The sequence below is a fragment of the Heptranchias perlo genome, chromosome 5, assembly GCF_035084215.1.
Source record: "Heptranchias perlo isolate sHepPer1 chromosome 5, sHepPer1.hap1, whole genome shotgun sequence".
In the NCBI taxonomy this organism is placed as follows: Eukaryota; Metazoa; Chordata; class Chondrichthyes; order Hexanchiformes; family Hexanchidae; genus Heptranchias; species Heptranchias perlo.
Window position 1 is genome coordinate 13,827,564 of NC_090329.1, and position 22,382 is coordinate 13,849,945.

General features: G+C 41.3%; 1 protein-coding gene across 6 annotated transcripts in view; it reads right to left on the bottom strand.

Annotated features, from left to right (window-relative positions):
• fam135a (family with sequence similarity 135 member A) overlaps window positions 1–22,382 on the bottom strand; it is a 268,472-nt gene that overhangs the window by 132,566 nt on the left and 113,524 nt on the right. For 5 of the 6 annotated variants that reach the window (XR_010962864.1, XM_067984030.1, XM_067984031.1 and 2 more), the window contains 4 exons: window positions 10,743–10,820; window positions 10,437–10,486; window positions 9,041–9,199; window positions 7,907–7,980 (listed from right to left, as the gene is read on the bottom strand). Coding sequence is in view for 5 of the 6 variants with exons in the window: in XM_067984030.1 (XP_067840131.1) it covers window positions 7,907–7,980; window positions 9,041–9,199; window positions 10,437–10,486; window positions 10,743–10,820 (361 nt within the window). In the remaining variant the exon portion in view is untranslated. The remainder of the gene's footprint in view (window positions 1–7,906; window positions 7,981–9,040; window positions 9,200–10,436; window positions 10,487–10,742; window positions 10,821–22,382) is intronic. The other variant, XM_067984032.1, reaches the window with a different exon arrangement.

Below are 22,382 nucleotides of genomic sequence, written 5' to 3' on the forward strand. Positions count from 1 at the left end.
CATCACTCACGCCTCTCTACTTTCTCCCGTTATAGAAGAGAGCCCAGAATGCATAGGCGAGGGCGAGGACCGCAACATCTGGTCGTCCTCACAGAAGCGGAGCAGGAGGCTCTGGAACTGAGCCACACCCTCGAGCGCCTGTCCGTCGGGGACGCTGAGACTGCCACCCGACAAGCGGCTAGTGACAGAACTTTAACATTCAGCACTCACAATAGCAATTGATGTTAACATGCCTTGCCATCTTCAGCACCTCAACATCTGTCATCATGCTTAATATTGCCTTCTATTCTCTTACAGGGTCTTCAGCGACCACCATGACGGCAGAGGGTGATTCCTCAGGAGGGCCTGCCGGCCTCTGAGGGGGCACAGTCACATCTCAGCGAGCCATCCACCAACGCATATACACACACCTCAGTGGGTCCTCACTTAGTTGGGGTCGCACATGGTGAGTCACCACACACGAGCACGAGCAGACACTGGTGGCAGGGGCGGTAGTGGAGAGTCCGCGTTGGTGGGAGCACTCTTCTTAGGCTCTGCTCAGCTGGACACAGATGACCCCCAGGGTTCAGCATCTATGAAAAGGAGAATGATCGAGGAGCAGCAGCACATTTACGAGGTGCTGGAACAAGTGCCACGCCCACACAATTGCACAGAGGATGGAGGAGTCCAACTCCTGCACGAGTGGAATGGTGGTACAGGTACAGGATGGAATCTCAGATACAGTCACAGAGACGTGAGGGCATCTCAGATAGTGTCCCGGGTAACTGCGGGAATGTCTGCGATGGAGGGAAGGCTAGCCTCCATGGAGATTCAAGCACGGATCATCAATGAGTCTATTGAGGCCCTGGCAACGGCCCTCCTGACTCATGGTGAGCAACATTCTGCTGCCTTAAACAGGCAGGCAGATACTCTGGCACTGGCCTTACAAGGCTTCACACATGTCCTCCAAACTGTCGTCCAGCAGAGTGGTAGAAGTGGTGTGGGCCTGGCCCAGGGGAGGGAAGATGGTGAAAGGGGACATGGAAGTGGGGACGCCACTCAAAGCGCCCCCACGTCTCATCCGTTGGTCACCTGGAGAGGAGGCAGCATTGCAGGTACTAGTTGAGTGGGGCGTGTCTGCCCCTACACAGGTGGAGCAGTCTTTGGAGGGGCCCTCACGGGCACCGACCCAAAGCATCTAATCGGTCAGTGCATGAACAAGAGTAACCTGCCACTACCTCTGCTGCAGCCACAGGGGAGGCACCACATAGGAGTACTCGCATGCGCAAGGAGAAGGTTTTGTGAGCACAAAGGGGATGCACACGGGTGTTTGACGGTTTGTCATGTTTTTTATTTATATTTGCTTATTGTCACGACTACTGCCACGTCCTGGCCATTCCTGACTGGATTGTGTAATCATCCTCGTCCTCCTCCTCCTCCTCAATATGGGTGGCAGATGTGGATGGGGCCTCCTCAAGCGGCACCCCTCTCTGTTGTGCAGGGCACAATAGATGACTATAATGCATCCCACTCTGTCTGATGTGTATTGAAGCGCTCCCCCAGAATGATCAAGGCATCTGAAGTGCATCTTGAGCAGCCCTATAGTATGCTCAATTGTAGACCTGGTAGCGATGTAGCTGTCGTTATAGCGACGCTGTTGCTCGGTGGTGGGGTTCCTCAGAGGTGTCATGAGCCACGTGTGCAAGGGGTATCCCTTGTCCCCGAGGAGTCAACCCTTGCAGGTGTTCAGTGCGTGGAAGAGGACCGGGATGTTGTACTCCCGGAGGATGAAGGAATCGTGGCAGCTGCCAGGGTATCTGGTGCATATGTGAAGGAATCTCTTGCGGTGGTCACAGATGAGCTGAGTGTTGGAGTGATAGCCCTTCCTGTTGATAAACAATCCTGGCTCGTGTGGAGGTGCTCGTATTGCTATATGGATGCAATCGATTACACTCTGCACCCGTGGGAAGCCAGCCACAGCGTGGAACCCCACTGCCCTCTCCGTCTGGCTGAGGTCATCCATGGGGAAGTTGACAGTGCGAGGCCCTGTGAATCAAGCCGTTGGTGACCTGCCTTGTGCACTTGTGTGCAGACGACAGAGACTCCGATGTCCCCAGTGGCACCCTGGAAAGATCCGGAGGCGAAGAAATTGAGGGCAGTGGCGACTTTGTCAGCGACAGGTAATATGCTGCTGCTCGGGCCAGCTGGGAGCAGCTCGGCATGGAGGCTGCAGATGTCCACTACCTGGCGACTAACTCTGAGCCTCCGTATGCACTGCTCCTCAGGAGGTCCAGGAAGCTGAGTCTCGGTCTGTAGACCTTGTGGCGACGGTAGTGTCTCCTGCGACGTCGCACACTCTGTTGTTGCCCTCCCTGCTGTCGTGCAGGTGCCTGTTGCGCAGCACTGTGTTGCGGAGCTCCAACACAGGTGTTGCTGGAGGTGTTGTTGTCCACTGTGTTGCAGAGGTGGACGGCGTGCCTGGTGATGCTGCTTGTCCGCGGATGAAGTGATGAATGCAGCTATGGCACCCCCCCCCCCCCCCACCCCCACCCCCATCCTGATTGAGAGTTTGAGGGGGTCCACAAAATAGGTAAAATGTGTTTACACAGCAGAGTTTAGGGTATAAATTAAGAATTTTGAGTGGAAAGACAAAGATGTTGCAGCCAAAACTTTGTCTGAAGTGACAGAGTGCCCTGCTGCAATAAATGGGGTTTTCCCCCCACCTGTCAAATAATCCTTTGCATCTCCCACTGGCTGCTGGCTGAAACACGTCTGCTCCAACAGGGAGTGTTTCCCACAGCACAGGAAACATGCTAAGGGATCCTTCAAAATTGCACCCCTGCCAAAATCTCCACTCAATGAGGTCTCTCAAGTACCTCAACTATCTGACTAACTATCTAAAGCAGCATCCAGCCAGCTTTAATTGCCGGTGGGAGTCCCACATTCGGGACCTGCGTGCGCGCCCGAACCCGTCACTGGGGAACCCGGAAGTCAGCGGGTTGGAGCCGGGCTCTGAACCCATTCTGGGATTCTGCTATTTTAGGAGCCCCCCACCCCGCGCCCCCATTTGGCCATCCGAAAATCGGCCCCCTAGAGTACAAAGGCAAGAAAGTTATGCTAAACCTTTATAAATCACTGGTTAGGTCTCAGCTGGAGTACTGCGTCAAATTCTGGGCACCACATTTTAGAAAGGATATCAAGGTCTTGAAGACTGTGCAGAGGAGATTTACCACAATGTTACCTAGTATGAGGGACTTCAGTTCTGTGAAGAGACAAGAGAAGCTGGGATTGTTTTTCTTGGATCAGAGAATGTCAAGGGGAGATTTAATAGAGATATTCAAAATTATGAGAAGTTTTGATCGAGTAAATAAGGAGAAACTCCAAAGAAATTAAGGATAGTATCAGACTAAAAACAAGGACATATATGGTAGCCAAACTTAGTGGGAGGATAGAAGATTGGGAAGTCTTCAAAAGACAGCAAAAAGTAACTAAAGGATTGATTAAGAAAGGGAAGATAGATTATGAAAATAAATTAGCAAAAAATATGAAAACAGATAGCAAGAGTTTCTATAGTTATATAAAAAGAAAAAGGGTGGCTAAGGCAAACGTAGGTCCCTTAGAGGATGAGACCGGGAAATTAATGGTGGGAAACATGGAGATGGCAAAAATGCTGAACAAATATTTTGTTTCAGTCTTTACGGTAGAGGACACTAAGAATATCCCAACACTGGACAAACAGGGGGCTCTGGGGGGGGGGGGGGAGGAGCTAAATACGATTAAAATCACTAAAGAATTGGTACTTAGTAAATTAATGGGACTCAAGGCGGATAAATCCCCTGGACCTGATGGCTTACATCCTAGAGTCTTGAGGGAAGTGGCAGTGGGGATTGTGGATGCTTTGGTAATAATTTTCCAAAATTCTCTGGACTCGGCAAAGGTCCCTGCAGATTGGAAAACTGCTAATGTAACACCCTTATTTAAAAAGGGTAGTAGGCAGAAGGCTGGAAATTATAGACCAGTTAGCCTAACATCTGTGGTGGGTAAAATTTTGGAGTCTATTATGAAGGAGACAGTAGCGGAACATTTGGATAAACATAATTTAATAGGACAAAGTCAGCATGGCTTTACGAAGGGGAAGTCATGTCTGACAAATTTGCTTGAGTTCTTTGAGGACATAATGTACAGGGTGGATAAAAGGGAACCAGTGGACGTAGTGTATTTGGATTTCCAGAAGGCATTCGACAAGGTGCCACATAAAAGATTATTGCTCAAGGTAAAGAATCACTGGATTGGGGGTAATATTCTGGCATGGGTGGAGGATTGGTTATCTAACAGAAAGCAGAGTTGGGATAAATGGTTCATTCTTGGACTGGCAACCAGTAGCCAGTGGTGTTCCGCAGGGGTCGGTGCTGGGTCCCCAACTCTTTACAATCTATATTAACGATTTGGAGGAGGGGACCGAGTGCAACATATCGAAGTTTGCAGATGATACAAAGATGGGAGGGAAAGTAGAGAGTGAGGAGGACATAAAAAACCTACAAGGGGATATAGACAGGCTGGGTGAGTGGGCGGAGATTTGGCAGATGAAATACAATATTGGAAAATTTGAGGTTATGCACTTTGGCAGGAAAAAACAGAGAGCAAGTTATTATTTTGATGGCAAGAGACTGGAAAGTACTGCAGTACAAAGGGATCTGGGGGTCCTAGTGCAAGAAAATCAAAAAGTTAGTATGCAGGTGCAGCAGGTGATCAAGAAGGCCAACGGAATGTTGGCGTTTATTGCTAGGGGGATAGAATATAAAAACAGGGAGGTATTGCTGCAGTTATATAAGGTATTGGTGAGACCGCACCTGGAATACTGCATACAGTTTTGGTCTCCATACTTAAGACATACTTGCTCTCGAGGCAGTACAAAGAAGGTTCACTCGGTTAATCCCGGGGATGAGGGGGAGGACATACGAGGAGAGGTTGAGTAGATTGGGACTCTACTCATTGGAGTTCAGAAGAATGAGAGGTGATCTTATTGAAACATATAAGATTGTGAAGGGGCTTGATCGGGTGGATGCGGTGAGGATGTTCCCAAGGATGGGTGAAACTAGAACTAGGGGGCATAATCTTAGAATAAGGGGCTGCTCTTTCAAAACTGAGATGAGGGGAAACTTCTTCACTCAGAGGGTGGTAGGTCTGTGGAATTTGCTGCCCCAGGAAGCTGTGGAAGCTACATCATTGAATAAATTCAAAGCAGAAATAGACAGTTTCCTAGAAGTGAAGGGAATTAGGGGTTATGGGGAGTGGGCAGGAAATTGGACATGAATTTAGATTTGAGGTTAGGATCAGATCAGCCATGATCTTATTAAATGGCGGAGCAGGCTCGAAGGGCCGATTGGCCTACTCCTGCTCCTATTTCTCATGTTCTTAAACTGTTTCCACTGGCTGGAGAGACAGTAACCATAGGACACAGATTTAAGATAATTGGCAAAACAACCACAGGTGTGATGGAAAATTTTAAAAAAAATGCAGCAAGTTGTTTTGACCTGGAATGACCGGATTCAATGGAAACTTTTAAAAAAGGGAATTGGATATATAATTTGAAAAGGAAAAAAACTGCAGGGCTATGGGGAAAGTGTGAGAATAATTGGATAGTTTTTTTCAAAGAGCCAGCACAGGCATGATGGGCCGAATGGCCTCCTTCAATGTTGTAAGATTCTGTGATTCTATGATAATGCACCCAATGTCACTGTTGAGCTGCATTAAAATAATGTCGCACTTGACAGGGAGTGGTAGCATGCTGTGCAAATGGACAATCTGGCTGTCAATTGTAAAAAAAATTCCTTCAAATACAGCCTTCTGACTGGAAACCTCTCAGACAGCTGCCATCACAGTTTGCTGCATTCCTGGTGCTATTAAACAGTTCAGCCCCTATTTCTCTCATGCTCCAATGGTTTAAATTTTGATGTTTACTCCAAATTCACAGTTCAGGCTGTCTCTCGACTGTTTCGTCTTTTGCTCATAGCAAAATGGCAGTTCCCATAAATAAATAAAATTTCTTATAAGTTGAAACCTAAACCCATATACTTGCTGCAAATAAGGTTTACAAATACTTCCTAACTGCATCAGCTACTAGAGATCATGTGGAATGCCCATGTTCTTCGATCTCTTTTGAAAGGCAGAAAATACCATGCTGTCAAGCCATTATGCACAGGCTAAAAGTATTAGGTTTATTTACAGGTTGTATACTACAGATAAGCAGCAAGACATGGAGTGTGCAATACTTAGAAGGCAATTAAGATAGAATCAGTCCATAGAGATGAAAAAAAAATTTTTTGAATACACTTCTTAAAAGTGTGATAATCAGTAAGACTGCTTAAAAAACAGCTTTTCTTTGGGCTTTATGATGCAAATGTGTATGTGTATCCTAGTCAATCCAAATAGTTCAGATCCCCGGTCAGAAAGAAAGAAATGAGCAATCTCTGTGATGGTTTAGACCTTTGAATTAATCTCTCACAGCTTGTGAGGTTGGTGGTGGTAGTGGTTGGGGGGGGGGTTAAGGTATCATAATCTTCCTACAAAATTTCCCTTTATAGGTTCAGCAATCACTGAAACTGAATTAGCCTATTCCACGGTCTGTCAGTCAGCATAGGTTGACTTTCCATTCAAGCTACTACAGCCATTAAAAAACTTTTTTGCTTTCTTTAGGTAATAAAGATAATCCCATCCAGAACTGCCATCCCTCATTGAATATGATGGCCAGTTGTACAAGTTGGTTAACACTGCTATGGAAACAATGGGATTCTCTTAGAACAGCTGGATGATGCTATTTTTAAAAAAAAATTGAAAACAGGTAAAATACAGAAAGCTCCCTATTTTGCCATGGTCCTCATTCTTCCCCTTCCTACACTTCTTACAGACTCTCCCCAGCTCAGAATGGGACCACACTAAAAATAACAACCATGCCCCAGGCAACCTGGGACCAATGCCATGAAAGAACAGTTGTAAACAATTTTACAACACCAAGTTATAGTCCAGCAATTTTATTTTAAATTCACAAGCTTTCGGAGATTTTCTCCTTCCTCAGGCAAATGTTTCAAGATCTCCTTGAAGCCTACGCATTTATAAATGCGTAGGCTTCAAGGAGATCTTGAAACATTTGCCTGAGGAAGGAGAAAATCTCCGAAAGCTTGTGAATTTAAAATAAAATTGCTGGACTATAACTTGGTGTTGTAAAATTGTTTACAATTGTCAACCCCAGTCCATCACCGGCATCTCCACATCATGAAAGAACAGCTCATTTTATATAATGTTTTTGGCTTGGACATAAAAATCAGTACTTTTAAGTTCCAAGGTGCACACAGAAATATACTAGAATGAGAGGGGGGAAAGGACTGGTGACCTCTGCAGGATATGGGAATCTAGGATCAATACAGTAAATTAAACTGAAAAATATTGATACTAATTTAGTAGTTATATACTTCTAACTTATAAATGTTAGGTAGAATTCTGCAGATCTTAGCCATGCCTAATATCCATTATAGATTAAATAGGATAACCCAAGATTTTTGCTGATTAAAACAGCTTCAGAATTATGCTGTGACCTATCATTTTTTAAAAAAAAAACTACTGTAAAAATGCACTGTTGGAAATCAGAAGTAGTAATTATTTTCTCAAGTTATACATACACTGTGCTTACAAAACCTTGCATTAAGATTAAAATTATATTTTAAAAATTAAACTATTTAATCTTGGAGAGCTATGAGTAGTCATTTGAAAATTAATGTTAGCACATAATGACTATGGTTACACACCACGGAAAATGTAGCAATAAACCTTTCACCCATAATAAAAATAAATGGTTATTTCCCAGCAGAAATAAAATGTGGAACCTGGCTAATATTCTCTTGTCTTATATATAAGCTCATACATTACTTACTGCAATTCCTGATATGCTAGAGCTGCTTGTCTTGGGTGTTCAATGCAGAAAAAGGCTTCTGAAAATCTTCTTACCTATCCAATTAGGCGGGGTGGGGGGGGGGGGGGGGGGGGAGACAAAGGGAGGGAAGAAATGTAGTCAGAATTTCAGTACATTTTGTAAAGTTGATGCCAAAATCCGAAGGCTAAATTTTGCACAATGCACATTTAACAAATTACTTTTGACAAAAGTTCTACATCACCGATTAATACTATGGTAAGGAGTCACAGATTAGGAGGCAAAGTATGGCACTGGATATTTGTATCAAAAGAACAGTAGTCATAAATTAGGGACTTTTCAGACTAGAAATACATTACCAGCAGGGTACTCGAGGTTGGTCTTAATACATTGTAACTTAGACAAGGTTATTGGGAGCAAAATACTCAAATATGCAGATGATAGCCAAGAGTAAATAGGAAGGAGAATTAGTAAAAAGAAATATTGGAACTAGATTCAGAAGGATATAGATCTCTCAGGTAACTGACCTAAATAAGTATAGGATGCAGTTCAATGTGGATCAATGTAAAATAGCTAGTATGATAGGAAGGAATTGAAAAGAGGGATAAGGATTAAACGGAACGGTGGCACAGTATACTATCAGAACAGAAACCTAGGGTAATGGTGAATCTATGAATGCATCAGCCCCACACATAACTGTGGCAAAGGAGGTAAATTATGTAATGAGTTGCATTAGTAGAGGGACACAGTACAAATTGATACAGCTTGCAAATTATTTTAAGACATTAGAAATCATTCACTTCTAACAATAAACAGGATCATAGATACAAGATTAAAAGTAAGAGATTTAGGATAGTTAGCAGGAGAAACATCTTTAACAGAGGGTTGAGAGGGTGTGGAATATTAGAATTGGTGACTGAAGTAGAGACCAACTTAGATAGGTGGTTGAGGAAAAGGGAATAAGGGATATGAGAACAAGGCAGACAAGATTAGGACTACAGTTCGTATGGACTACATGGACTGGTTGAACCAAATGGCCTATTTCCATGTTGCAATTTTATATAATTGTATGTAAATGCCATTTGTCTAACTTGCAATTAAAGGTTTTCACATATAAATGAGAAATATAGTACTTACTCGAAGTGCATGATGTTCTTTTGCTAATAAAGCTGTGATTTCTCCTTGCAGTGACACAATCTCTATAAACTGTGCCCAAAGAGCCATCAGCAAAGAGCAAAGTTGTGCAAGATCCATGTTTACCAACTCTGGCAGCTCATCAGGATTTTCCAATTTCAGCTATAATTCAGGACATAAATATTAGCAGCATATATTTTACAAAATAATAATTAATCTTAATTGTTCAATATAATGGGCCTCTCGATATAATCGTTCACTTATCTTCCGCTCTATCTACAGGAAAAAAAGACCCCATCACCTCCCCATGCTCTTCTTAAAAGCTAAAAATGCAACAAATGTTAAAGGATGAAGACTTAAATCGTTCACTTTAACATTTTTGTAAGATACTAGTTTTCCTCCATCAAACACAGCACAGGCATCCTCAGCTAATTGAATTCACATAAAACCAAAGGAGGGGAAGGGGAATCATTTACCCCACCCCACAACCTGACCATGAATGTAAAGATGAGGCTGCACAGGAGATTAAATAGGAAACATGTTGGGAGTCACAAACCTATCCAGAAACTCTCAGCACAAGTAAAAAGAATGATCTACTGACATGATGACATAACCAGGTTAAGAAGTTACAGCTTGAATCCTCGAATACTAAAATGCATTTATTTGGATTTAAAGCACTCAAGTTGAAATAAACAATTTTACTGACATCAAGATGAAGCCAATCCAATAAAGTAAACTTTTGCAAGTATTTTCTGCACTATATATTCACGTTATATAGAGTAATTTTTTTTGTCCTCTTGTAAAGCCTGCATGTGTTACTGCTACAGTGATGCTATGCATTTTGTAATTGTGGGACCGTCATGGTATGGTTACATTTCAGGAAGAGTACAAATATATTAAAGGATTACTATCAATGTCAAGTTTAGTTTATTAAAAAATATGTAGTTCTACACTCTCAAACCTAGGAGAATTTAGACCTTATATCAGCCATGCGTCGATTCTCAGCCAGAATATAACCCTTCCCATCGCCATATATTTAGCAAGTTTGACACAAGGCTTGCTGTAGGAGTGTAGATCTATATCCTTTCTGGACATTTACAAACTCAATAATAGCTGGGATTGTACTCTTATTACACTGAGATCATAACTAAACAATTGTCTTACAGCAGCTACTTGTTAATAGACTTGCACACACATTAACGCAAAGGTGCTCTTCCAGCTGAGATCCAGCACAAGAGATCTCTTGCAGTTCAGAATGCACTGAATATTTGTACACTACATTCTTGGAGTAAATACAAATGTTAATAGACACAAAGGATAATCCCTTTAATAGTTCTAGTTTGGGAAACTGCAGCTATGGCCTCTGCAATGTCAAATCTATTTGTATTAATACACGTACCTTTATCTGTTCACAAAGTTCTGCAAGTCTGGCATCAACATCAATCTCCTCTGAAAAATAAAATCTACATTAAAATACAATTAACTACTAGAAAAGCAAATATCAGTAGCAAAATGAACAGTGTGTTAAGGTTTATGATCATCTGAATTCTGAGGAACAAATTTGTAAAATACTTTTTAAAAAGATTCACAATTTGCTCTCAATTTGTCAGCATTGAAATCTATTGCTTGAAATTATATTAACTACTCTGGAACAAAATCTACAGGAGACTACACAGGTTTATTGTGAGAAGTCATGTAGACATACCTATCAAGGCGTCCCTCTGTGTTCTTGGATAGTTTCTTCTGAGAAGTCGTTCATAAAGGACCTGCATGTTGGTCATGGCTAGTCATAGGATTGTACACACGTGCTCGTTACTGTATCCTCTTAAAACCTACACCCTATCAACTTGTCTAAAGGTTAGCTGCTGAATTGCAACACTCAAATCAGAACACCTCAAGCAAAGCTTTTAGCATTTCAAGTTATTATAGGTGAGCATTAGCTACCATACTCTTAATGTCACAGCAAAGCACAAGATCATCAGAAGAATAAAAGCAACAGATGGACTATATTAGTCTAACGTCTTTTGTTAGAGGTACTGGTTATAGCACACACTCAGCAAAACTCTATAATGCATTTTTATGAAGCCATACAAAAAACATATTATATAGAGAGAGCACTTTATATGAGTACTGCATAAGCTAGCAACCATAACCATGCATACAATATTAGAAATAGAGCTTAAGATATCCTTTTGAATGGTTACTGGAACTGGTAAGTATCTTAATAACGAATTAAGAGGGCAACCAAAAATTGTCAAAGTTAGCCATAAAAAAAAATCAATGGCATCACAAGTTTTCATGTACAGTTCATGGTTATAAAGCCACCAACTAAACTGCGTTCTCAAACACATTTCAAAGTTGCATGTTCCCACAAGTTTTAGCAGCTCATTATTTATGGATGGAGAGAAATGACATCCTATTGTTGAGACAGCACTGAAGGAGCTCTCACTTATGCTACATAAGTGAGAGCTGGGTGTTCAATGGCCACACAGGGTGAAAAAAATTGCAAGTGTGGCAAAAAACTCATTCCCAGCAGAGGGTCCCTCAAAAGCACAAAATATACAGGGAGGGTGAGGAAGAGAAATTAAAAAAAGGTAAATTCTTCTCCTTACTTGCATCTAGACAAATTATACTTTTACCCCTGACTTTAAGTCACCCAGAAAAATCACACTGGTGCATAAACCCCACCTCATGGCTTAGTGGGTTGTAGAAACATCCATGAAGATGCCATTTATGCATCATATTCATAGCATTTCTTGCATCCTAGATTTTTAATTATGTCTTTTCCAAAGTTACTGCAAAAGCCTCCAAATTAATAGATTTGCTGCGTAATCAGAATACTGACATGCTAACATGACAAAGTGCAAGAGTAAATTTTACCGCCAACGTTATTGTATAAATGCTTAATCAACTCATACAAAATTCTTCTCTGCTACTTTAAAAGGAGTTAACCTGTTCAAAATAAATGGTGTAATAGCTCCTAGAATACCAGAGGTAGGAATTTGGTGTAAGCATGTTAAGTGTTCATATGATAACAACTGTAATTTCTACCTTGATATCTATTCTACCTTGCATTCGTGAGGATTTTTAAAGTTTTAAATGTTGCCGTTACAAATTGGATCTACTGCAGTTATCTTCTCAGGTTCAGTTGCTCCCATAAGCATTCCGAGTATCTTACTTCTGGGGGCATTGACTCACAATGCCCTATATTTGCTTCTAAAATAGCATGACTGGGAGCTGTAACAACAGTGCCCCCTTGTGATCTGAACCGAATATTCCCATCTTTCACACATCTTGAATCTCTCCGAAGGCAGACGAAGCTAATGCTTGGTAGGGTGAGGCTCAACGTGAATTTTCATCTGTTTCATTTCACAGCAAGTACAGTTATGATCAGTTTCACTATTCAATCAGTACAACTTATCTTCACAATGATACATAATAAGGATTATGCCATACTTCCTGCATTGATGAGTGAACTTACTCGACTTAAACAAGATGTCTTCTAACTGTTCCTCCAGCATTTCTAACTATGAGCCTCTCTAAATCTTTCACAGCACTCTGTTTAAAAGCCTGATGGCCCTCGCAACCAATATGCCTGTGTCCCTGTCTCTCTCTTTATCTCCCTCTTCAGAGGCACATGGATCAAAAGACTTTCCCACATTATAGTTGGTGTTTTTTGATTATGTAGACAAGTTATCAAATTGCTTACTGTTAAATCTCTAAAACAACTTCCATTTAGCATATTAACAACCTTCCCTCTGTGCATTTTTGTGCTTTCTTTAAACTAACTTTTATTTTCTAAACCTTTGTGGAAATTTTTTTTAAAAATCCTGAAAAGTAACAATTGGCTAACTGCTTATTCTGTACATTTTACTACTATGGTTAATGTTGTCTTTGCCTCATCTGTAGGAAATTACATAACCCTAGCAAAAATGCACACCCTTCATCCATCCTAAAATCAGAAAGATCTACACCAATTTAAACCAATGTTGGAACTTCCCTTAAAATTATTTTACACCATTCTTTCATGATGCACAGCATTAAAAGCAGGCGACTAACCTTTTAACCCTTTTCCCCAATCAAATTATGCTCTAAACTCAATTCCATTTCTTGTCATTGCAACCCACGATTCAAGCCATAACAAAAGTTTGTAAATTTTAATCTGAATTTCCTCGGTACTCTCAACTGTCTTTAAACGAGGTGGGCAGGACATTATTAGAGGTTGATAAAGATATTAAAACATTTACGGTAGAAGGGGGGAGGGTGAGCTGATTGATAAACTAATCAAACTTAGGGAGGATAAAATCCTGGGTCCAAATGGATTGCATTCATGAATATTAAAAGAAGTTAGGGAGGAGATAGCAGAGGCATTATTACATATATGTAAAAATTCACTAGAAAAAAGGGAATAGTGCCAGAGGACTAGTGGACAGTTAATATTATTCCTATATTTAAAAAGGGAGATAGAACAAGTCCAGGGAACTATAGGCCAGTTAGCTTAATGTTGGTGGTAGGAAAGATAATGGAATCTTTACTCAAAGATGTAATAGAAAAACATCTAGAGAACAAAAATATAATAAAGAATAGTCAGCAGGGATTTCAGAAGGGAAAGTCATACTTGACCAACCTTACTGAATTCTTTGAAGAAGTAACAAAGAGCAGACAAGTGTAATGCAGTAGATGGAATATATCTGGATTTTCAAAAAAGCCTTCGATGGGGTCCCGCATTATAGACTCACGGCTAATGACCGAGCATATGGAGTCAGGGGACAGATAGCAGAATGGATAGCAAGTTGGCTACAAAACAGAAAACAGAGTAGGGCTAAAGGGTAGCTACTCAGACTGGCAAAAGGTGGGAAGTGGTGTTCCACAGGGGTTGTTGCTGGGACCACCGTTGTCCACAATTTACAATAACGATTGGGATTCGGGAATCGGAACTACAATTTCAAAATGTGTGGAAAATACCAAATTGGGGTATAGTTAATACAAAGGAAGAATGCGTCAAAATGCATGAGGACATTAATAATCTTGCAGAATGGGCATATAATTGACAAATGAATTTCAATATAGTTAAGCGAGGTAGTACATTTTGGTAGGAATAAGCAAGCCACATACTGCTTGGATAATAAGCATGATGTGGAGATGCCGGTGATGGACTGGGGTGGACAAACGTAAGGAGTCGCACAACACCAGGTTATAGTCCAACAGCTTTATTTGAAATCACCGTTTCACTTCACCTGACGAAGGAGCAAAGCTCCGAAAGCTTGTGATTTCAAATAAAGCTGTTGGACTATAACCTGGTGTTGTGCGACTCCTTACATTTGGAGAATAAGAGTCTAAACAGGATCGAGGAGCAAAAGGATCTAGGGGTGCAGATCACAAAGTAGCTACGGAGGCTAATAAGGCAATTAAAAAGGGCAAATCAAGCACTAGGGGTGTTTCCTAGAGGGATAGAATTGAAAAGCAGATAAGTTATGCTAAACTTGTACCGAACCTTGGTTAGATCACACTGAGTATTATGCACAGTTCTGGTCTCCATATTATAACAAGGATATAGAGGCATTGGAGAGGGTGCAACAAAGATTCACAAGGATGATACCAGAACTGAGAGAATATCTTTATCAGGAAAGGCTGAACAGAATGGGGCTCTTTTCTCTAGAAAAAAGGCTGAGGGGTGACCTGATAGAGGTCTTTAAGATAATGAAAGGGTTTGATGGGGTAGACAGAGAAAATGTTTCCACTTGTGGAGGAGTCCAAAACTAGAGGTCATAAATATAAAATAGTCACTAATAAATCCAATAGGGAATTCAGGAGAAACTTCTTTACCCAAAGTGTGGTAAGAATGTAGAAACCCTACTACAAGGAGCAGTTGAGGCAAATAGTATAGATGCATTTGAGGGGAAGCTAGATAAGCACATGAGGGAGAAAGGAATAGAAGGATATGATGATAGGATGAGATGAAGAGGGGTGGGAGGAGGCTCATGTGGAGCATAAACACCGGCATAGACCAGTTGGGCCAAATGGCCTGTTTCTGTGCTGTAGTTTCGATGTAACTCAATTTAATGCCTGAAACAGCAGTATTCAAATTTACAAACATTAAAATCGGGTACTAGAAATTTTAATGCCTCATATCTAAAATGTGAAAATCTTCAATCACTCCAAAGTCTCTTTAGCTGGTGGTGCAGCCAATGCGACCACTATTTCACACATTTAAGTAGATTTAACCCCCAACATCTCTGGCTAAGATTGCTGTGCAATCGTGTTGTACAGGACTAAGCAAAAGCTTTGACAGCCCTCGCAGGTTATAATTCTAGAGATAAAATACTGTCTTCCTTAGCTGGTAATAATCATGTTTTGTAATACCTCAGTGAATTAATGCAATCGGAAAGGACAAAACGGGATTCAGAGTTGTAACACCAATGCTACCACTGTCAAATTAGCTTAGACCACCTCCCTCGTGTTTAAGTGTAGTAAAAATTGAGATCAACCTATCCAAATTATCTTTATTCTATGCAAGTAGATTCTTCTGTTAGCATGTTCGACAGCCAACCAGAGAGCAGGCTATTCTAGATCTGGTAATGTGTAATGAGACAGGATTAATTAATGACCTCAATGTAAAGGAGCCTCCAGGTAGCAGTGATCACAATATGATGAAATTCAAATTCAGTTTGAGGGAGAGAAGAGTAAGTCTAAGACTAGTGTTTTAAACTTAAATAAGGGCAATTATGAGGGCATGAAGACAGAGCTGGCTAAAGTGAACTGGGAACTTAGGTTAAGGGATATGTCAGTAGAGATGCAGTGGCAGACATTTAATGAGATATTTCATAACACTCAGCAAAGATACATTCCAGTGAGAAAGAACGACTCTAGGGGAAGGACATACCATCTGTGGCTAACCAAGGAAGTTAAAGATAGTACCAAATTGAAAGAGAAAGCATACAATTCCATGAAGATTAGTGGCAGGTCAGAGGACTGGACAGAATATAAAAAAAACAAAGAATGACTAAAAGAATAAGGAGGGAGAAATTAGAGTACGAGAGAAAGCTAGCTAGAAATATAAAAAAAGATAGTAAGAGTTTCTACAAATATTTAAAAAGAAAAAAAAGTAAAGTGAGTGTTGGTCCTCCAGAGAGTGTCTGGGGAGAATAATGGAGAATAAGGAAATGGCGTATGAATTGAACAGATATTTTGCGTCCATCTTCACGTAGAGGATACAAATAACATGCCAGAAATAATTGTGAATCAAAAGGTGAAAGGGAGCGAGGAACTTAAAACATTCACAATCACCAAGGAAAGGCTTCTGAAAAAGATTAGATCTAAAAACTGACAAGTCCCCTTCATCCTAGGGTCTTAAAAGAAGTGGCTGCAGAGATAGTAGATGCATTGGTATTAATTTTCCAAAATTCCCTAGATTCTGGAAGGGTCCCATCAGATTGGAAAATAGCGAATGTAACTCCTCTATTCAAGAAAGGAGGGAGAAAGAAAGCAGGAAACTACAGGCCAGTTAGCTTAACACCTGTCATAGGGAAAATGCTAGAATCTATTAAGGAGGTTATAGCAGGGCACTTAGAAAATCTCAATGCAATCAGGCAGAGTCAACACAGCTTTGTGAAAGGGAAATCGTGTTTGACCAATTTATTAGAGTTCTTTGAGGAAGTGACAAGCAACGTGGATAAAGGGGATCCTGTGGATGTGGTGTACTTGGATTTCCAGAAGGCTTTTGACAAGGTGCCACATCAAAGAGAGAAATCAGGAGGGCAAAAAGGGGACATGAGATTGCTTTGGCAGACAAGGCAAAGGAGAATCCAAAGAGCTTCTACAAATACATAAAGGGCAAAAGAGTAACTAGGGAGAGAGTAGGGCCTCTTAAGGATCAACAAGGTCATCTATGTGCGGAACCACAAGAGATGGGTGAGATCCTGAATGAATATTTCACATCGGTATTTACGGTTGAGAAAGGCATGGATGTTAGGGAACTTGGGGAAATAGTGATGTCTTGAGGAGTGTACATATTACAGAGAGGGAGGTGCTGGATGTCTTAACGCGCATCAAGGTAGATAAATCTCCGGGACCTGATGAAATGTATCCCAGGACGTTATGGGAGGTTAGGGAGGAAATTGCGGGTCCCCTAGCAGAGATATTTGAATCATCGACAGCTACAGGTGAGGTGCCTGAAGATTGGAGGGTAGCAAATGTTGTGCCTTTGTTTAAGAAGGGCGGCAGGGAAAAGCCTGGGAACTACAGACCGGTGAGCCTGACATCTGTAGTGGGTAAGTTGTTAGAGGGTATTCTGAGGGACAGGATCTACGGGCATTTGGAGAGGCAGGGACTGATTAGGAACAGTCAGCATGGTTTTGTGAGAGGAAAATCATGTCTCATGAATTTGATTGAGTTTTTTGAAGGGGTAACCAAGAAGATAGATGAGGGCTGTGCAGTAGACGTGGTCGACATGGACTTCAGCAAAGCCTTTGACAAGGTACCGCATGGTAGGTTGTTACATAAGGTTAAATCTCACGGGATCCAAGGTGAGGTAGCCAATTGGATACAAAATTGGATTGACGACAGAAGACAGAGGGTGGTTGTGGAGGGTTGTTTTTCAAACTGGAGGCCTGTGACCAGCGGTGTGCCTCAGGGATCGGTGCTGGGTCCGCTGTTATTTGTTATTTATTTTAATGATTTGGATGAGAATTTAGGAGGCATGGTTAGTAAGTTTGCAGATGACACCAAGATTGGTGGCATTGTGGACAGTGAAGAAGGTTATCTAGGATTGCAACGGGATCTTGATAAATTGGGCCAGTGGGCCGATGAATGGCAGATGGAGTTTAATTTAGATAAATGTGAGGTGATGCATTTTGGTAGATCGAATCGGGCCAGGACCTACTCCGTTAATGGTAAGGCGTTGGGGAGAGTTATAGAACAAAGAGATCTAGGAGTACAGGTTCATAGCTCCTTGAAAGTGGAGTCACAGGTGGATAGGGTGGTGAAGGCGGCATTCGGCATGCTTGGTTTCATTGGTCAGAACATTGAATACAGGAGTTGGGATGTCTTGTTGAAGTTGTACAAGACATTAGTAAGGTCACACTTGGAATACTGTGTACAGTTCTGGTCACCCTATTATAGAAAGGATATTATTAAACTAGAAAGAGTGCAGAAAAGATTTACTAGGATGCTACCGGGACTTGATGGTTTGACTTATAGGGAGAGGTTAGATAGACTGGGACTTTTTTCCCTGGAGAGTAGGAGGTTAAGGGGTGATCTTATAGAAGTCTATAAAATAATGAGGGGCATAGATAAGGTCGATAGTCAAAATCTTTTCCCAAAGGTAGGGGAGTCTATAACGAGGGGACATAGATTTAAGGTGAGAGGGGAGAGATACAAAAGGGTCCAGAGGGGCAATTTTTTCACTCAAAGGGTGGTGAGTGTCTGGAACGAGCTGCCAGAGGCAGTAGTAGAGGCGGGTACAATTTTGTCTTTTAAAAAGCATTTGGACAGTTACATGGGTAAGATGGGTATAGAGGGATATGGGCCAAGTGCAGGCAATTGGAACTAGCTTAGTGGTATAAACTGGGCGACATGGACATGTTGGGCCGAAGGGCCTGTTTCCATGTTGTAACTTCTATGATTCTATGATAAAGGCTACTAAACAAAATAAGAGCTCATGGTGTAGGGGGTAACATATTAGCATGGATAAAGGATTGGTTAGCTAACAGGAAACAGAGAGTAGGCATAAATGGGTCATTTTCAGGTTAGCAAGATGTAACGAGTAGAGTGCCAGAGGGATCAGTGCTTGGGCCTCAACTATTTACAATCTATATCAATGACTTGGATGAAGGGACCGAATGTATGGTTGCTAAATTTGCTGTTGACACAATGGTGGGTACGAAAGTAAGTTGTGAAGAGGACATAAGGAATCTGGCAAAGGGATATGGATAGGTTAAGTGATTGGGCAAAAATTTGGCAGATGGAGTATAATGTGGGAAAATGTGAACTTGTCCACTTGGACAGGAGGAATAGAAAAGCAGTCTATTTAAATGGAGAGAGATTGCAGAACTCTGAGGTAGAGAGGGATCTGGGTGTCCTAGTACATGAATCACAATAAGTTAGTATGCAGGAACAGCAAGTGATTAGGAAGGCAAATGGAATGTTGTCATTTATTGCAAGGGGAATGGAATATAAAAGTAGAGATGTTTTGCTACAGTTGTACACATCTAGAATACTGTGTGCAGTTTTGGTCTCCTTATTTAAGAAAGGACATAATTGCTTTGGGGGCAGTTGAGAGAAGGTTCACTTGACTGATTCCTGGGATGAGGGTGTTATCTTATGAGGAAAGGTTGGACAAGCTGGGCCTGTATTTTTTGTGGGATGTGGGCATCGCTGGCAAGGTCAGCATTTGTTGCCCATCCCTAATTGCCCTTGAGAAGGTGGTGGTGAGTCACCTTCTTGAGTGGCTTGCTTAGCCATTTCAGAGGGTGATTAAAAATCAACCACATTGTTTTGTGGTCTGGAGTCACACATAGGCCAGACCGGGCAAGGACAGCAGGTTGCCCTCCCTAAAGGACATGAGTGAACCAGATGGGTTTTTACGACAATCCGGTAGTTTCATAGCCACCATTACTGATACTAGTTTTTATTCCAGATTTTATTTATTTAATTGAATTTAAATTCCCCAGCTGCCGTGGCGGGATTTGAACTCATGACTCCGGATTATTAGTCCAGGTCTCCAGATTACTAGTCCAGTAACATAACCACTATGCTACCGTACTCTTTCAAAAATAATGGAGTTTAGAAGAACAAGAGGTGATCTTATTGAAACACAAGATCCTGAGGGGACTAGAAGGGGTAGATGCTGAGAAGATGTTTCCCCTTGTGGGAGAGTGTAGAACTAGGGGCCACAGTTTATAAACGAGGGGTCTCCCATTTAAGACAGAAATGAGGAGAAAATTTTTCTGAGGGTCGAGAGTCTGTGGAACTCTCTTCCCCAGAGAGCAGTGGCGGTAGGGTCATTGAATATTTTTAAGGCTAAGTTAGATAGATTCTGATTAACAAGGGAGTCAAAGGTTGCAGTAAGTCGACGGGAAAGTAGGGTTGAGGTCACAATCAGATCAGCCATGATCTTACCAAATGGCAGAGCAGGCTCGAGGGGCTGAATGGCCTACTCCTGCTCTTAATTCGTATGTATGTGAAGTACACAAATGGTATTAAACTCAACTGGAATACTTTCAGCATTATCCATGGTGGGTGTCTAAGAAATGATTTATGATGGAAATTATAATTTTATTGCATGTAACATACAGGTAAGTTTCTAAAATTAAAATACTATGGTAGGGAATTATAAATGCTACTTTGCATGAATTCCAAGTTTATCCCAAGTTCACTATCTATTAAAGTAGAACAGTGAAGCACGAACCACTATAGTTAACAAATGCGTCAGAACCTGAAATATGACGGAAGTGAAGACTGAGAAATTTGTTCGTGCCTTGCCCGTTTTACAGGCTTAAAAATGGGCATCTAAGCATCCGATATGACAGACAGCATGTATATGCACATTTGGGGCAGTAAGTGTGCCTTCCGCCATATTGGTAAAGGCTCCAGTATAGGCGTCCAGGGCCCACAGGAGTTTCAGGACTCCTTGCTGAAGTTGGGCTGCCCTAAAAGCTGCCGGCGCCAGGCCTGCTGCATTCAAGATAACCTAGTCTATTTGCGGCCTAACTGGCACCAAGGATTCGACTCAAAGTTTTAAACATAATTCGTAAACTTAAACAGAAACATACTACCATTTCAGCTGGTGATTCTTTCCAATTGGTAACTTCAGAGAAGCTAAAATTAGTGACTACTATTAATAAACTAAATGGTCATGTTTTCAGCTAATTTTCCAACAAGGGACACTTTAACCACCCAGCTTGTCTACACAACAGCCACTACATTACCAGTCTTGTCTCAGTGACAGCACTCCCGCCTGAGTCAGAAGGTCGTGGGTTTATGTCCCATTCCAGGACTCAAACACACAACCTTGGCTGAGGGGGTGCTGCATTGTTGGAGATGCCGTCTTTTGCATGAGACATTAAACCACCTGAGCTCTCGGGTGGATGTAAAAGATTCCATGATACTATTTTAAGTGAGCAGGATGTCCTAGCAAATTAGCTAATGCCACAAACATTTTAAATTAGTCATTTATCTTATTGCGGTTTGTGGAACTTGTTGAGCTCAAAATAGTTGTCTCACTTGCCTACATTACAAGAGTGACTACACTTCAAAAATAATTGATAGGCAGTGAAGCACTTTGGGATGTCCTGAGGCATGAAAGGTGCTATACAAAAGAAAATTCTTTCTTTCTTCCACTTCAAAGCAGCTCATTGCATGTGATGCACTTGACATGTCTGAGAGGTGTAAAGTGCTTTACAACCAAGTCTTTCTTTCACCCATATAACCAACAGGTTACACTTTATACCATGAAAAGTAACCAAGACCATGTGATTACAGCTCATGATTTTTGAGTATCAAGGTTATCTGGAACCCAAGAATGCATAAAGCTAATTGTAGGTATCTGGCCACATCGTTGGGAAATACAAGAATGACTAACTATGGTGCAGTGAGTCATCTCATTAATAAAGACAGCTTAAAAAGTACCAGCAAAAAATTATTTCAGACCCAAAGAAACTCTATGGGCAAGTGGCCACCATAATGGCAACTGCATACCACAGTCCTTTATCCAAGTCAATAAAACATATTACATATAGTTGTGGGGTGATACAGGTTGGAGGTAGGAAAATAAAAAAGGGCGAGTAGGATGGGCTGAATAGCTTTTACTTGATAGTATGTTTAGTAAGTTTGTCGTGCCATTTTGTGATTCTACTTTCAAACCAGCTCACATTGGATTTATGTTATCAATAATAATGATTAATATTGCAATTTAAACAAATATGGCATGTGCAGACTTTTCACCCCTCTGGAAACATTACCATAAATAATTGAAAAACAGCACTCAATAGCCCAAGAAAAGAATGGTGCATGGGGTTAGTGCAAAATGAGGTTTCAGCATTCATTTATCTTGCTGTGCACAGAAGTGGCTACCAAAAGCTGTAAAAAGTTAGTTATACCATTGCTTAGCACCTGTTCTATCACAGGAGAATATGCAACAAAAATGACAAACAAATAAAGGAACATATTAAATACAAATGCTCTATGAAACAAATGAAGCTAAAAGGAATTTTGAATATCAAAAATATTGCTTGCTCCATTTAAATTAGGGTGCTATGCCTGTTCAAGACATATGATTGCACCATTAATAAAAATATCAAGTAAAAAATTAAAACAATTTAAAATGAAGTGCAAGTCCACAGCTGTG